Genomic DNA, 17,420 nt, shown 5'->3' with positions numbered 1-17,420 from the left:
TTTCACGTTTCTTTGTAAGCCTGATGTCATGGCAGCATAAATCAAGACTGTCCCTATCCTTACCTAACCCGCTCAAGCTAGTTTGCAGAATAATGAAGGAACACAAGGTCTCTAGTCTTTTGTTACCTCTCATTACTTGCCTTACGTACTTGCTGTTCTCTGCTGCTATCTACTGCTTCTTTATTATGAACATCTAATAAAACAGCTGTAACCATAAGATTTGTGCTTCATTCTTGACTTCCAAAGAACCTCCTGGACAATATCATCTCCAGATCCAACACAATCCAGTGCACTTCATTTGGTGTTCACGATGTGGTCTCCTTGACACTGGAGAAACCAAACGCAGATTGGGCCATCACTTGTAGAACATCTGCGTTCAGTCCACGGGAGTGACCCCAAGCTTCCAGTTGCTAGGCACTTTCATTCCCCATCCCATTTCCACTGACCTTTCTGTCTGTAATCTCCTGCACTGTTATAGTGAGGCCCAACTCAAGCTTGAGGAACTGCACCTCATCATCCATCCGGGCATGTTGCAGTGTTTCAGAGCCAATATCAAATTATCCAGTTTAAGGTAACTCACTCTTTCTGGCTGTATCAGAACTGGCTATTTCAGTCAGTCATGCATCTATGATTTTGGCTCAGTTTTCTATCTCGATTAGTATAGCCTGACCTACTGTGCACGTCCCACATCCTGTTGTTAGCACACTTACAGTCAAAGCAGCAGAACCTGCCTCTAATTGCCTCACTTACTCATTTGGTCTCACCCTATCAGAGATATTCCCTTTGTTCTGGCCATCTTCCCCACTCCCCCTCCACCCCTACACCTTCTCTCTTTCTCGGTTCTGACAAAAGGCTTCAGACTTAAATATTAATTCATTTGCTCTTTGCACAGATGGTGCCTGAACTGCTGAGTGTTTCCAGTATTTTCTGGTTTTATTTCAGAACAACCAGTTGCCTATTCTGGCAAAAGCCTCATCAGTGCCCGGAATGAGAGATCAGGTCGCTTTCTATGCAAATCCAAGCCATCACTGCTCCAATTTAAATCCATTTAGGTAGACGTATCCTGACTGAGCTTTGTTAATGTATTTGTTAAGGAAGATGATGTCTATAGATTATAAGAAATAAATGCAAGATTCAGCCCCTCAAACCTGCCTGGCTATTCAATATAATGGATGACCTTTTACATCAGCACCATGTTCAAATGGGACTGGCTTAGATAGGAATCTTGGTCTGCATGGACCAGTTGGGCCGAAGGGCCTGTTTCAGCACTGTGTGACTCTACCTCGATTCCCTCAATATCCAAAGATCTGTCAGTCACTGTCTTGTAAATACCCTGCATTTGAGCCTCCTCACACCTCTTGGGAACAGAAGTTCCAAAGATTTACATTTGGATCTTTTCTGGAACTGACTCCTGTTTTTGTCACTGCAGGGAGGGGAAACATTACCGCCACATCAACTGACAAGCCTTTGAGAATTTTGTATGTTTCAATAAAATCACCCTTCATTCTTCTAGAGGCTACAGGCCCAGTCTTAATTCCTCCCTGGGACTCTCCTCACATCCCAGGAATCAATCTGGTGGAGTTTCATCGCATTCCCTTATAACCTTCCTTAAATAGGGAGGTCAGACTTCAACACAGTTGCAATCTCACTCAGTCCCTACATAACCACAGTAAGGTGTCTTTACCCTTTACCCAAAACCTTACAATAAAGGCCAACGTCGCATTTGCTGTCCTAATTACTTGCTGCATCTGCCTGTTAACTTCCAGCGATTCATGTACGAAGATCCCAGGGTCTCTCCGAATACCAACTCTCAGTCTCTGTCTTCTGATGATTGTGATGAATGCTGTTTCCTCTACCTGACCTGCTGAGTGTTTCCAGCATTTCGTCCCTTTTCCCCATCTTTCCAGCATCTGCAATCTTTTTCAATCTCTCATTGTTTTAATAAGCTTCTTTTTATTTATTTTCTAGCAAATCCGGTGCCTAGATAAACTTCCCATAGCAGGCAGGCCAAAAACCAGGGGGTATACAGTGAAAGTAATCAGTAAAGGGTTGGTGGGGCCGGGGGGGGGGGGGGGAGGAGGTTATTGAAGAATGAGTTCTTCAGAGGGTCAAGACATCATTGCTTGAGAGGGTGACAGAGGCAGCCCTCATCACTTGATTAGAGAGCCACGACCTGCAGGGGCTACAGCCTGGTTAGCAGGTTAGAACATCGAACAGTACAGCACAGGAACAGGCCCTTTGGCCCAAGATGTTGTGCCGAACTAAACACCGAACTGAACTAATCCCTTCTGCCTACACAAGGTCCATATCTCTCCATTCTCTACACACCCATGTGCCAATCTAAGACCCTTTTAAATGTTTCTATCCCATCTGCCTCCACCACCACCACCCCCGGCAGCACATTCCAGGCACCCACCACTGTGTAAAAAAACTTGCCCCAACACATCTCCTTTGAACTTACCTGTCACCTTAAATGCACGGCCTCGACTCTGGGAAAAGGATACCGGCTGTCTGCTCTTTCTATGGCTCTTATGACCTTATAAACCTCTATCAGGTCTCTGCTGCTCCAGAGAAAACAACCCAAGTTTGTCCAGCCTCCCCTTACAGTTAATTCCCTCTAATCCAGGCAGCAACCTGATAAGTCTCTTCTGCACCCTCTCCAAAGCCTCCACATCCTTAGTTGGACAGCTCTTCTTCAACCAGTCTGAATATCATGGGCTAGTTTTCTTCTGCGCCATAATTCTTCTACAATCCTTCAATTGCATTCAAAGTGAATTACTTCACATCGTACACACTCTGCCCTGACCTCACCCACTCACTGCACCGTTCTATATCCTCCTCCCACTGCCACCCTGATTTGTATCGTCAGAAAACTTGGATATACTTTTCAAAGAAGCAACAGCGAGGGTTGATGTGGACAGTAAAGTTGATGCCATTTATTGAGTTTCAGTGAGGGGTTTTCCCAGGTCCCACATGAACTGATCTGGAAAGTAAAAGCTCATTGGATCAAAGGAAATTGGCCGATGAGACCCAATACTGAGTCCGTGGCAGGAAGCAAAGGGTAATGGTTAAGGGGAATTTTGGCAACTGGAATAAGTAGAGGGCTGTGTGCTAAATCCCCTGCCTTTTGTGGTACCAATTAATGATTTGCCCTTTGTGCGGGAGCAAAATACTGAAGATGGTGGAAATCTGAAATAAAAACAGAAAATGTCCTTTATCCCCCCCCAGGGAGAGGGAATCAAAAACTAGAGGGCACAGGTTTAAGGTGAGAGGGGAAAGATTTAAAGGGGACCTGAGGGACAACCTTTTCACCCAGAGGGTGGTGGGTGTACGGAACGAGCTGCCAGAGGAAGTGGTTGAGGCAGGTACAATAACATTTAAAAGACACTTGGACAGGTGCAGGGATAGGAAAGGTTTAGAGGGATATGGGCCAAATGTGGGCAAATGGGTCCAGCTTAGGTAGGCATCTTGGTCAGCATGGACCAGTTGGGCCGAAGGGCCTGTTTCCGTGCTGTGTGACTCTATGACTCTAAATAATCAGGCAGGCAGAGAAGCAGAGTTGACATTTCAGCCTGATGACCTTTCATTCAATCTGGAAAAGATGCAGAGAAAAAAATGTGGAGAGAGATGGGAAACCTGCGATAGAGTGGATGCTGGGAGAGGAGAGCGTGGAAGGTCCTCTGCGAGACACTCATCCTCAAGCAGCAGAGTTCAGGAGGTGCTGTTAGAGAGAGAACTGTGGTCTTTCTAAGATGCACTAGATAGTTCGTCAGTTACTAAAAAATTAACAATGCCACTGATCGTGTATGTCAGCCAAAGTGGAACCCCTCAAACGTCTTTATTGGGAAAAGGAGGGCATGATTTATTTCTTAACCCTTCTTTCCTAATATTCTCTCATAATTTTATTACTTTCCCAATAAGATGTCCAGTTTGCATGCAAAAGTTAAAAATTGGTCTGATAGAGATCAGGCACAGTAGTGTAGCAGTTAGCATAACACTATTACAGCACCAGCGACCTGGGTTCAATTCCAGCCACTGTCTGTAAGGAGTTTGTACGTTCTCCCCGTGTCTGCGTGGGTTTCCTCCAGGTGCTCCGGTTTCCTCCCACATTCCAAAGACGTACGGGTTAGGAAGTTGCGGGCGTGCTATGTTGGCGCCGGAAGCGTGGCGACACTTGTGGGCTGCCCCCAGAACACTCTACACAAAAGGTACATTTCACTGTGTGTTTCGATGTACATGTGACTAATAAAGATATCAAATCAAATCTTATACAATTTCACGATAACTTTTCATATTGCAAATTCAACCACAAATTCACACCTTTGGTTTTGGTTAATCATCAAATTGAAGTTCCAGGCAGGTATCAGCAATTAATCCCCATTAGTACTTTGGTTAGAGCACAGTGAGACCAAAGCTTTCACTGGATGGAAAACTAAAACCCTGCAGATGCCAGAAGTCTGATATGAAAACAGAAGATCCTGGAAATACTCCGTAGGCCAGGCAGCATCTATGGAGAGAGAAAGAGTCAATGACTGGATTTAAAGTCATCATCATGACTCATTACCTCAGTCTGTCCACAGATACTGCCTGAACATTGAGCCCTTCTAAACTTTTCTGCTCCTCGCTGCATCTTCTCTGCACCACTTGGGACTTCCCTCTTGCACTCCATCCCCATCACCACCTCCGAATTTGGTCAAGGAAAATTTAAATATTCTTCAGGCCTTTGACCAACATTTTCCACACGAATGGAAAATGAGCCAGGTATGCAAGTCACTGAGCTGCCTCTCTGCCCATGTTCCCCCAATATAAATCAACCATTAGTCTCTTTATGTTCTACGCAAAGGGCTACGTTCCAAACATTTTGTGCGGGTTTTTAAGCTCAAGTGCTTACTGAAAATATTTACTTAACTCTGTCACTTTTCCCTCATGGCCCACAATGGACTCTAAGTTCAGTCCTAAGCAATACAATGAAGTGGCAGGTAACCTGTCATGTTACATTTCTCACCACTAATTTTCGGACAAAACCTTTACTTGGTGTCAGTGCCTCCAATATTCCGGATGGATTCCATTCGAACCGAGTGACTTGGGTTCCACAAATTTGCGCTTGAAGGTTTCTTTCTATTAGAGCAGTCATTATCTTTGGATGATCTTTACTTTCTTAGCAGGTTAAGGGGATTCAGTTTGTCACCGAACACTAGCAAATGTACTGTTGAAAGTATGCTGACTGGTTGCATCATGGTCTTGTATGCAATCTGAATGCACAGGAATGTAAGCTGGAGAGGGCAGTGGACTCAGCCCAATACCTCACGGGCACATCCCTCCCCACCATCGGGAGTACCTACAGGAGGCGCTGCCTCAAGAAGGCAACATCCATCATCAGAGATCCCCCCACCATCCGGGCCGTGCCGTCTTCCCACAGCTCCCGTCGGGCGGGAGGTACAGAAGCCTGAAGTCCCCACACCACCAGGTTCAGGAATAGCTACTTCCCTTCAATCATTTGGTTCTTGAACCAACTGATAAAACCCTAATCACTACAATTTAGCAACACTATGACCACTTTGCACTAAAATGTTTATTTTTTTTGGTCAAATTGTGCTTTCTTGTAAAAATTGCTTAATGTTTTTCTTGTGAATGCTGCTTATCTGATGCTATGTGCCTGTGATACTGTTTCAAGTAATCTTTTCATTGCAGCTGTGCACACATGGACTTATGCATGTGACAATAAACTCAAGTTTGACTCTAGAAACAAACGATTCCATGTGAATGTTTCATGAGAATTTGTTTTCAAAACCTCAAGGCATCCCAAAGAACTTCACAGACAGCAAGACTTGGAAGTGTTGTAATAAAGGAAACATGGCAGAGAATTTACACACAGCAAGAGCTCGTACACAACAATGAGATAATGACCAGTCATCTGTCTTAGTGATGCTCATTCAAGGATAAGGTATTAAGCCAATTCATCATGGAATAGAGCTCTCTTAGTACTACCCCTTCAACAGATTCTTAGTACAGCCGCTCTCATAGTGCAGGGATTTGTCAGAACTGTACAGACTCACTGAAGGACTGCCCCTCTAATGATACAGCACTCCTGCAAAACTGCGCTGACAGAGTCAGTCTGGATAACTTGCTCACGTACTTGAATTGGTGACCAACTCAGACAAAGCAGTTGTGAAAATCACCTGATGATTCTCTGTTGAGAGGCTGGAGGATTGAGTCTGTGCAGGAAGACATAATTTTTGATCTGCTGGAGATGGCAGTGTTGGGAGCGTTGTGAAGTGCCTGGTTCATCAGTACCCACAGGCAGTATACACAGATCCATGGTGAGAAGGCACGTCTTTCACCCACTCTCACTGAAGCATAAACCTCACACACAGCCATCAGTAGATTCAGGAGTGATCTAATTGAGTTTAAGATGACTAAGATAACAGGGTAGATAGATTTCCGAGAGTCATAATAAAACACACAAAACTTTAACCCTGCTACCCACAGGTGACAGCAGGAACTCGGATAGGAAATTTGGACTTCTGTTCCTGTGGCAAGACAGATTGTTAGATTTGTTTCATGCAGAGTATCAAGATTTACCGTAACAAAATGGGTGGATGGTTTTGAGATGCAGATGAGCTGTGACTTACTAAATGACAGCACAGGTTCAAGTTAAATGGCCTCCCAGGGTCCTACAGCAAAGGGGCTGAATGGGCTTGTTTGGGGTGTGAATGGCTTTCCGTGTTCTCACTGTGGAGCTGAATGGTCATGTGTCATCAGGTCTTAGGGTCAACATCTCAATAAAGACACTGAGCAACAAGTGAGTTAGAGCAGAAACCAGCCACCAATTTATTTCACACAGTTTAGGAAAGGACTTTGTATATTGCAACATACCATTAAAAAAGACAAAACACTACATGGTACCAACACGAGGCCAGATCATTCAGTGAAAACTGACTTAAACCCCATCATTTATTTCAACTAAAAAAAACCATGTATATTTGATCTTTTCCATTTTCAATCATAGTTTTTCATCATTTTAAAAGAATCCATTAGTTTGCAGAAGAGGTGACACTTTTCCTGGGAATCGACATCAGCTCAAGCACCGGATTGAGCAGATGTGACAGCAGAGTGAGTAAAACACCACAAACTGATTCCACAACGGCCCTCCATTTACAAACTCACTTCCAATCCTCCACAAGAGGGAATTTTCCACAGCCTATAGTAGCATTTAAAGTAGAAGATACCCTGTGAAGCGAGGCATGAATTACCAACTGGCCAGGGCTATTACCCAGCCATCTCACACCCACGGACAGCAAGAACTTCCATGTTGGCTCAAAAGGCAGTGAAACTTCACGAGACCCTTGAGCAAAGTTACTGCTAGATTCTGGTGACCGTTCTCTCTTTCCTGACCATTTGATGTTCAAAGGTTAAACAAAAGGGGTGAACCAGAAAGCTCTGATCCAGAGGCTCCTGCCGGGTGCACACTGGGTTGCACATACCAGGAAGACCCTGGTAAGGAAGACACTGGAGCTCTGTCTCCTCCTCTGCTGGGTTAGCCCTCTGCTAGGATGCAATATGGTTGTTACAGTAATCTCAGTGAACGGGTGACAGAGCAGCCAGTGACCGTGCTCTTTGTTGCTGCCACAAAGCAAATGGAGCCAGTAGTTGAAAAGCATATCAGCACCTACTCACCAACTGGGATCTGGTTTGCAATCACACCCAGAGTAAAGGACTGAAAGCCTCTTCTGCCATTCAAGTGTCAGGGCATACTTCTAAAGGGTTAGGAACAGCTCCAGACCACATACGTGAGCTTGAGCCTGCACTCCTAGATGCGAATCTCACTCTGGGATTGCAGACACCCGACCCACTAGAGAGCGGCAGGACCCCCCTACCACTTGAAGCAGTGCCTTTTGGTGGGATGGGATGGCGATGGCAGGGAAACCAACCAAACACATCCCTCTTCACCTTGCAGATAGTGTGGCAGAAGCTAAAAAGAAAGACGACTCGAGTCCTAGGTCCCATTTTAGACTCCTGTTCTGGGCCTACCCCACAAGGTCTTTGGAGTGGAGTGATGATGTGGAGATAGAGAGTCAGTGCAGAACATGCACTGGAGAACGAAGATACAACAGAGTGGCTGCTTGGGAAAGAACCCAAGTGTTGGCATCAGTGGATGAATACACCCCGGTATAAGGGAATCCACAGAATTCGTTGGGTATGTGGGTGGGAGGCCGACCAAGAGCTCTGCATCGGTAGACATCTGCAAAGGAAGCTTCATTTCCAGAGAGATTCACCAGACGCAAAGCAACTCTGTCAACACCACGAATCGCAATATTCACTAAAACTGTGCTCAGGAGAGGCTGGGTTCTATATGTGTGTATATACAGACACATGTATATAATCTATATATAAAAAAACACACTCACTCTACAAGATGGACTGCAGACAGCATAAATAGATCAGGGAAACAAGCATCACATTTCCAAAACAAAACACTTACAAAGTTGCTATTGCCTCCCTCCCCTGTGACCAGTAAAACGCCAGAGCACCAGCAAACTGACTGCTGTCACAGAAACTGGTGATAAAAAAGAAATATATATATTATTTATATAATATGTATATTTCAAAATGCACATCCATATACGGCAGGCTGACTGCTCAGACCAAGGGCAGAATGCCCCAGCTTTCAGACAGAACTCCTCACCCTTCACCAAGTATAAAATTCATTGGGAATGGCACGGGTGATTCCATAAAACTGCAGCCAGCTTTTATTTTTGCATTCCAGATTATGTAAAGGAGTTTCTGTTTCTTGTTTGTCACTTTTACATTGCATATTTGTTTGTCCAATCTCTGGCCAGTTTGTTGTACCTAGAAAGGGAGAGAAGGAGAGAATTACTACTAGTTTTTAATTCACAAACCCTCTCCATACAAGTCCACCATTTCTTCAAACTGTAATACTAGAGAAACAAAGGACTGCAGATGCTGGAATCTAGATGAAAAACATGATGATGCTGGAGGAACTCAGCAGGCCAGGCAGCATCCGTGGAGAAAAGCAGGCGGTCAACGTTTCGGGTCAGGACCCTTCTTCAGGACTGAAGATAGGAAAAGGGGAAGCCCAATATATAGGAGGGAAAAGTAGAGCAGTGATAGGTGGACAAAAGAGGGGAGGTGGGGTGGGCACAGGGTGGTGATAGGTAGATGCAGGTAAGAGGTAGTGATGGGCAGGTGTGGGGGAGGAGGGGAGAGCAGATCCACCGGGGGATGGGTCAAAGGTAAGGACGGAAAAAAGGGTAGAAACAAGAGACCGAGGCTCGGAAAGTGAAAAGAAGAGGCATTGTGGTGGGGGGGGGGGTTACTTAATGTGGGAAAATTCAGTGTTCACGCCGTTAGGCTGCAAGGTTCCAAGACGAAAAATGAGGTGCTGTTCCTCCAGTTTGCACTTGGAATTCTCCTGGCAGTGGAGGAGGCCGAGGACTGACATATCAGTGATAGTGTGGGAGGGGGAGTTGAAGTGACCGGTAACGGGGAGATGCAGATCGCGGTTACTGACAGAGCGCAGGTGTTTACCTAGTCAGCGTTTGGTCCCGCCAATGTAGAGGAGGCCACACTTGGAGCACCGAATGCAGTAGATGATATTAGGGGAGGTGCAGGTGAATCTCTGTCTCACCTGAAAGGACTGTTTGGGTCCCTGGATGGAGGTGATGGGGGTGGTGTAGGGGCAGGTGTTGCACCTATGGCGGGGGCAGTGGAAAGTTCCCGGGATGGGAACAGGATGGGTGGGGGGAGGACTGAACTCAGGAGTCGCGGAGAGAGCGGTCCCTCAGAAAGGCAGAAAGGGGTGGGGAGGGGAAGACAGACTCGGTGGGGGGGTCCCGCTGGAGATGGTGGAAGTGGTGGAGAATGAAGTGTTGGATACGTAGGCTGGTGGGATGAAATGTGAGGACAAGATCTTGCCTCACAAGCCTGATAGGGTTCTTTGAGGAGGTGACCAGGAAGATTGATGAGGGTAGTGCAGTAGATGTGGTCTACATGGATTTTAGTAAGGCATTTGACAAGGTTCTACATGTTAGGCTTCTTCAGAAGGTCAGAAGCCAAGGGATCCAGGGAGGCTTGGCCATGTGGATTCAGAACTGGCTTGCCTGTAGAAAGCAGAGGGCTGTGGTGGAGGGAGTGCATTCGGATTGGAGGGCTGTGACTAGTGGTGTCCCACAGGGATCAGTTCCGGGACCTCTACTTTTTGTGATATTTATTAATGACTTAGATGAGGGGGTGGAAGGGCGGGTTAGCAAGTTTGCAGACGGCACAAAGATCGGTGGTGTTGTGGATAGTGTGGAGGGCTGTCGAAGCTTACAGAGGGACATTGATAGGATGCAGAGCTGGGCTGAGAAGTGGCAGATGGAGTTCAATCTGGAGAAGTGTGAGGTGGTACACTTTGGAAGGACTAACTCCAAGGCAGAGTACAAAGTTAATAGCAGGATTCTGGGCAGTGTGGAGGAGCAAAGGGATCTGAGGGTTCATATCCACAGATCACTGAGAGTTACCTCACAGGTGGATAGGGTAGTTAAGAAAGCTTATGGGATGTTAGCTTTCATAAGCCGTGGGATCGAGTTTAAGAGCTGCGAAGTAATGATGCAGCTCTACAAAACTCTGGTTAGACCACACTTAAGAGTACTGTGTTCAGTTCTGGTCGCCTCATTATAGGAAGGATGTGGAGGCATTGGAGAGGGTGCAGAGGAGATTTACCAGGATGCTGCCTGGATTAGAGAGTATGGATTATGAGAGACTAAAGGAGCTAGGGCTTTACTCATTGGAGAGGAGGAGGATGAGGGGAGACATGATAGAGGTATACAAAATATTAACAGGAATAGATAGAGTGGACAGCCAGCGTTTCTTTCCCAGGGCACCAATGCTCAATACAAGAGGGCATGGCTTTAAGGTAATGGGTGGGAAGTTCAAGGGAGATGTCAGAGCGAGGTTTTTCACCCAGAGAGTGGTTGGTGCATGGAATGTGCTGCCTGGGGTGGTGGTGGTGGAGGCTGATACGTTGGTCAAGTTCAAGAGATTGTTAGATAAGCATATGGAGGAATTTAAAATAGAGGGATATGCGGGAAGAAGGGTTTAGATAGTCTTAGGTGTGGTTTGAAGGTTGGCACAACATGGTGGGCTGAAGGGCCTGTATTGTGCTATATTGTTCTATGGTTCTATGGACAAGGGGGACCCTATCCCTGTTGGGTCTGGGAGGGGTGGGGGTGAGAGCAGAGCTACGGGAAATGGCAGAGGTGTGGGTGCGAGCTCTCTCGATCACAGTCGGGGGGAAGCCACAGTTAGTAAAGAAGTTGGACATCTCGGATGTCCTGGAGTGGAAAGCCTCATCATGAAAGCAGATGCGGCGGAGGTAGAGAGATTGAGAAAAAGGGATAGCGGAGGTGATGGACGTGTCCTCACATTTCATCCCACCAGCCCACATATCCAACACATCATTCTCCGCCACTTCCACCATCTCCAGTGGGACCCCCCCACCAAGCATATCTTCCCCTCCCCACCCCTTTCTGCCTTTCTGAGGGACCGCTCTCTCCGCGACTCCCGAGTTCAGTCCTCCCTCACCACCCATTCCTGTTCCCATCCCGGGAACTTTCCACTGCCCCCGCCATAGGTGCAACACCTGCCCCTACACCACCCCCATCACCTCCATCCAGGGACCCAAACAGTCCTTTCAGGTGAGACAGAGATTCACCTGCACCTCCCCTAATATCATCTAATGCATTCGGTGCTCCAAGTGTGGCCTCCTCTACATCGGCGGGACCAAACGCTGACTAGGTAAACACCTGCGCTCTGTCAGTAACCGCGATCTGCATCTCCCCGTTGCTGGTCACTTCAACGCGCGCGTTCCCCACCCCCACCCCCATCACAGATACGTCAGTCCTCTGCCTCCTCCACTGCCAGGAGAATCCAGCACAAAACTGGAGGAACAGCACTTTATTTTTCGTCTTGGAACCTTGCAGCCTAACGGCATGAACATTGAATTCTCCCACATTAAGTAATCCCCTCAACTCCCTCCCCCCCCACCCCCCCCAACCACAATGCCTCTTCTTCGCTTTCCGAGCCTCATTCTCTTTTCTACCCACCCTTTTTTTCCCTCCTTACCTTTGACCCCTCCCCTGGAGGATCTGCTCTCCCCTCCTCCCCCACACCTGCCCATCACTATCCCTTACCTGCATCTACCTATCAGCACCCTGTGCCCACCCCGCCTCCCCTCTGTTGTCCACCTATCACTGCTCTGCTTTTCCCTCCTATATATCGGGCTTCCCCTTTTCCTATCTTCAGTCCTGAACAAGGGTCCTGACCCAAAACATTGACCGGCTGCTTTTCTCCACGGATGCTGCCTGGCCTGCTGAGTTCCTCCAGCAACATAGTTTTTCATCTTCAATCTGTAATGTTGCTCTAATTCCAATAAAACTAGGCATCAGCCATGCCATGGACTCCTCTCCCCACACACCAAGATTATGATCCCCAACTATAGTTAAAACCAGGCCTAACCAGCCACATGATGCTGGAGCTGGGCCTGGAAGTCCCTTACCACATCCTGGTGTCACCCCCCAACCCCCTACTCTAGAGCTAAGCATCAGAACCATCAACTCACTTCTATCACCACTCCCTCAGACCTTGGAATGTAGCCCTAGGTACCAAAGCCAGACTCCCAGAACCTCCAGTGACCCATTGGCAGGCTTCAGGAGAACACTGCTACCCCAGAGTCCCAACCATATCCTGCAGTTGACCCAAAAAACTTCAGTACCCAAAAGCTGTCCTAGAACCTCCCCTTCCGTGTCACATCTCTTCACCAGAGCCAGGACCTTCACATGTGCTCCTATCCTGCCACCAAGCCACCAGAACCCCTCCGTACTCTGTTCTGGCCTCAGAATCCCCACACCACTCAGTACGTTCCACATTCTACTCAGGAATTATTTTGTAACAGCACTGTAGGTTCATTTTCTCTCATTCAAGGGCTTCTGAATTGATTTTTTTTTTAGCCTGTCAACAGTATTTTTAGCAGTGTGGGGGAGCAAAGAGATCTTGGGGTTCTAGTACATAGATCTCTCAAAGTTGCCGCGCAAGTCAATAAGATGGTTAAAAAGGCGTATGGTGTGCTGGCCTTCATTAGCCTGGGGACTGAGTTCAAGAGCAGAGAGGTAATGTTGCAGCTCTATAAGACCCTGGTTAGACCACATCTGGAATATTGTGTTCAGTTCTGGTCACCACACTATAGGAAGGATGTGGAAGCTTTGGAGAGGGTGCAGAGGAGCTTTACAAGAATGCTACCTGGATTGGAGAACATGTCTTATGAGGAGAGGCTGAGCAACTTAGGGCTTTTGTCCTTGGAGAGACGGAGGATGAGGGGAGACTTGATAGAGGTGTATAAGGTTATGAGAGGCAAAGACAAAATGCACAGCCAGCATCTTTTCCCCAGGGTGCAAATGGCCAATACCAGAGGTCACCTGTTTAGGGTGCGTGGAGGGAAGTTCAGGGTGGATGTCAGAGGTAGGTGTTTTTTTTTTTTTTTACACAGAGAGTGGTGGGTGCCTGGAATGCACTGCCGGGGGAGTGGGGGGGGCAGTGATAGCGGCTGATATGATAGGGGCATTTCAGAGACTCTTAGATAGGCACATGGATGAAAGAAGAGGGTTATGGGAGGTGAAGTAGAGAGGGGGATAGATAGAATGTGGATAAGGTTTATATAGGTCAGCACAACATCGTGGGCCGAAGGGCCTGTACTACCTATGCTCTAACAGGTTCATTCTCAGGGCCCTGTCCCACATCTTGCTCAGCATTGCAATGGGGACATGAAATGAACCTTTCATTCACAGTACACCTTGGGCATAGATCATTCATTGAAACAAAACAGCTTGGCAGGGCAGGGAAGAAGCATAATAAAAAGAAATGGTAGTACAAATTTGGAAAGATCAGACTCTCTCCAACAAGAAACAATACAAGAGGAAACATTTCACCCAATGCATAAAGGATCTGTGCCTAGTCAATCCAGAAAGCCCAGTGTTAGCTTTCGAATACTAAGCATGCTGACTCAACGGCAAGTAGTCGGTACATAGATTGCAAGGCAAGGGGTTTCCTGAATACTTACTTTTCCCTGTCAGATTTGTAGGTATGCGCAATCTCTGGTACCAAAGGGTCATCAGGATTTGGGTCACACAGCAGTGAACAGATAGACAGGAGAACTGAGAGAAATCAGATGCAAGAATAGGTTACTAAACAACATATTCTATTTCACGAATTCATCATTCAGCTGCCTTGCACACGGTGACTCTTCCCTACAGGACAATGGGCCATGGATCAGTCTGTTACTCCCCACAGAGTGAGCAAAAAGAGTGCAGTCAAGGTTGAGAATTGGTTTTGCTTGTTCTGGAGCCAATGTAGCCAGTGAGGCTGGAGATGATGGGTAAGTGGGATTCCTGGTGCGAGTTAAAATACACGTAGCAGTTAGGATCAGGATTCGTATGTGATCATGGAGGGCACAGGCAGCAAAACCAACACTGATGTGCACACATGGCCCACTAACCTGCATCTTGGAACAAGTGATTGGGCCACATTCGAGGACCAAAACCAAGTATCTCTCTCAAACGTGGCCCTAGCCAAGATTGGCCAAGCACAGACTGGACTGAGGAACCTTTCCAGTCACGAGGATGAGATTTAAAAATCACAGTCCCTACATCCACCAACTTCTACTTGAACCAAAGCCCAAGAGCGCGTGTGGATGTTTCCCCTACCTTTTGATAGTGTTAAAGCTGGAGACCACTGTGAGCGCAGAATATCGAGGCAAATGCTTCCATTACTGTTAATGTTTGGATGATAGATTTTTGTTGTAAATGAAACCTGCAAAAGGCAAGGAGAGAGACTTTTACTCCCTCTGCAGAACACAGGAACAAAAACACTGCTTATAACCCATGCTTTGGCTTTTACCTTGGGTGGTTTGAAAGGATAATCTGAAGGGAAGTGGATATTCAGGAAGAAGACACCACCTTGGTAAGGGCTGTCGCTCTGCAGTAAAACAGCACAGAAAATGTCAGCAATAACATTGGCAGTGACAGCAAAAGGGACTCTGTACAAAGAGACGATACTTACTGGCCCCATGATAGTGGCTTGCCAATGAAAATCTGCGAAAGAAAGAAAGCATCAATTGCTTTTTCTTAAAGTTAACAATTATTTTCTTCATTCCTGTTTTCTACGTCTCTTTCCAAATCATCAAGGCTTTGCCTCCTACAGAACACATCGCCCCTGAAGACTCTATATGTCACAATACTGTTCTGTACCCACCGTAACAGCAATGTTACAGGACAGAATTTACCCACCACTGCATCCTGATGGTATCCAAAGCAAGACAAGTTTCTCACTGTACCTCGGTACATGTGACAAGTTACCAGTAATAAAGCTGAACCAGTGTAGTATCCCAGCAGTAACAACCAGGTACCCACCAGTCCTGCACCAGTATTTTATAGCTTCAGTACTGTTCTGAATGGACTTCCAAGTATCTGCTATATAACTAAATATGATAAATGCTCAGGAAGGTTGGAACCACAACACAGGTATTCAGGAAATCTCTGCGGAGGCTGTGCTTTGTTTATTTGCACTTTGCTGCTTTCATTAATTCACATTGCAACCCTCTCTATTTGTTCCCTGGCATTCAAGTCACATATTCCATACGTGGTAAATTTTATGAATTCCATTTTACGTCAAATTTGAACTGGTCTAAGCCAAGCTCAGTCATTCAGCCCCATGAGCCACTTAATGAGATAATGAAGATGATGATGAAACTCCACTTTCACAACCAATCCCTCAGTGTCTAAAGTCTCTCTCTCAAAGACTGAGCACCCACACCCCTTGAAGATAGAATTATACCATTCACAAGCTCTTGTTTGCAAATTTCTCTTCTCAGTCAAAGACTGACCCTCACCTAAGACTTTGCTCCTGGTTCTTGATTTTTCCGCCTGGTGGAACTACCTATTAACGTGCAGCCTGCAGGGCCATCCAAGCATACATTACAAATGAGAGTACCTCTAATTCTTCTGAACTCCAGTGAGTATAAACCAATCCTACTGAATTGTTCATTGTAGGACAACACTCTCCTCTTAGGAACGAAGCTGGGGAATATGTAAAGCCAACAAGGCATGCACATTCTTCTTTAGGTATGGAGACAAAGGTCAGAGAATACTCTAGGTGTGATCCACACAACTTCCCTTTTCTAACACTCCAAATCCCTCACAATGAAGGACAACACACCATTTGTCTCCCTAATTATTCTGCAGTGTTAACTGTGTTGAGTATGATACCCACTCTGACAGCCAACATTTAATACTCTCTCATTGATCTCCAGTATTATACTGTCCACTGGAGGAATGATTGAGCAACAGACATTAGCTATACATAAAAAAACAGGAAGTTACTAAAAACAGTACATACAGTTGTCAGAAATATGGTATTAACAGCATGAGTGTGCTGTGCATAGATCCTGCAGCTGGATTCAACAACTTACATCGTACAGTTCCTCAACTACAGTAAAAAAAACATTCCCAGGATTCACAGGAGTGCCATCAAATAACACTCAGCCACTTAATAGGCAGTTAACCAAAGATGTGGTAAAGGGTTAAATGTTAAGGACCTACTTAAAGAAGGAAAAGAGAAAGTGTGAAAAGAGACAAAGAAGAGTTTTATGATGGAGTTTCACAGCGCAAGGCCTTGGCAGCTGAAGGTATGGCTAACGAAGGTAGAGTCATTACACTGGAGAGGCCAGAATGGTGTCAAGATATCTCAACAGGGATACAGGGCTGAAGGAGACTGGAGGTGATGAGTAAATAGCAAATATATAGTAACAGAAAGGGTAACAACTAGAGGGTGAGAAGGGGAAAAGGTAAGCACGTGAGGAGGTAATGTTCAAAGCAGCAATGGCAGGAACAATTTGCTTAGAGCTGCCTTCCAGTTACGACATGAACATTTGTGACATAATGAGCTAATCATTCACCACATGGAAATGCAGCTTAAATTGAAACTTCTCTGATTACTGAGTGAAACTTTCTTCTAACTGTATCTTTCTCATCAGAATCCCTTTGATTCTGACTGACCTGCCAGTGGAACCAACCTTTCACCATCTAAGCTTTAGTTGGAAACCTCTGTTGAATTGTCTTCCATCTCCTCTGTGTGTGAGGAGCAAGGGGAAAGAAACCTACAATTTTAGTCACTATGGTACGTTTTGTCATCCTAGGCACAATGTAAGTATAAAAGTGTCATCAAGTAAACTCCCATATCGTGTTACTTAAATGAATGCCTTGCCCAGGATTAACAGCAATTTAGAAACATGTTCCATAATTTGGCCCACTTACAGTCATCTCCTACTGGACCTGCTGAACACAGTGCTGGAGGATCACGCTCCAAGT

General features: G+C 46.0%; 1 protein-coding gene across 1 annotated transcript in view; it reads right to left on the bottom strand.

The window, feature by feature from the left end:
- Positions 1-6,807: 6,807 nt before the first annotated feature.
- LOC127584146 (ubiquitin-conjugating enzyme E2 D4-like) overlaps positions 6,808-17,420 on the bottom strand; it is a 19,962-nt gene continuing 9,349 nt past the window's right edge. The window contains exons 2-7 of the mRNA XM_052040727.1: positions 17,367-17,420; positions 15,115-15,146; positions 14,953-15,030; positions 14,760-14,865; positions 14,117-14,210; positions 6,808-8,850 (exon numbers count right to left, since the gene is read on the bottom strand). Coding sequence (XP_051896687.1) covers positions 8,805-8,850; positions 14,117-14,210; positions 14,760-14,865; positions 14,953-15,030; positions 15,115-15,146; positions 17,367-17,420 — 410 coding nt within the window. The 3' untranslated portion in view covers positions 6,808-8,804. The remainder of the gene's footprint in view (positions 8,851-14,116; positions 14,211-14,759; positions 14,866-14,952; positions 15,031-15,114; positions 15,147-17,366) is intronic.

The sequence above is a fragment of the Pristis pectinata genome, chromosome 29 (genome assembly GCF_009764475.1).
Source record: "Pristis pectinata isolate sPriPec2 chromosome 29, sPriPec2.1.pri, whole genome shotgun sequence".
Classification (NCBI taxonomy): Eukaryota; Metazoa; Chordata; class Chondrichthyes; order Rhinopristiformes; family Pristidae; genus Pristis; species Pristis pectinata.
This window is presented reverse-complemented; position numbering and strand designations above follow the sequence as displayed.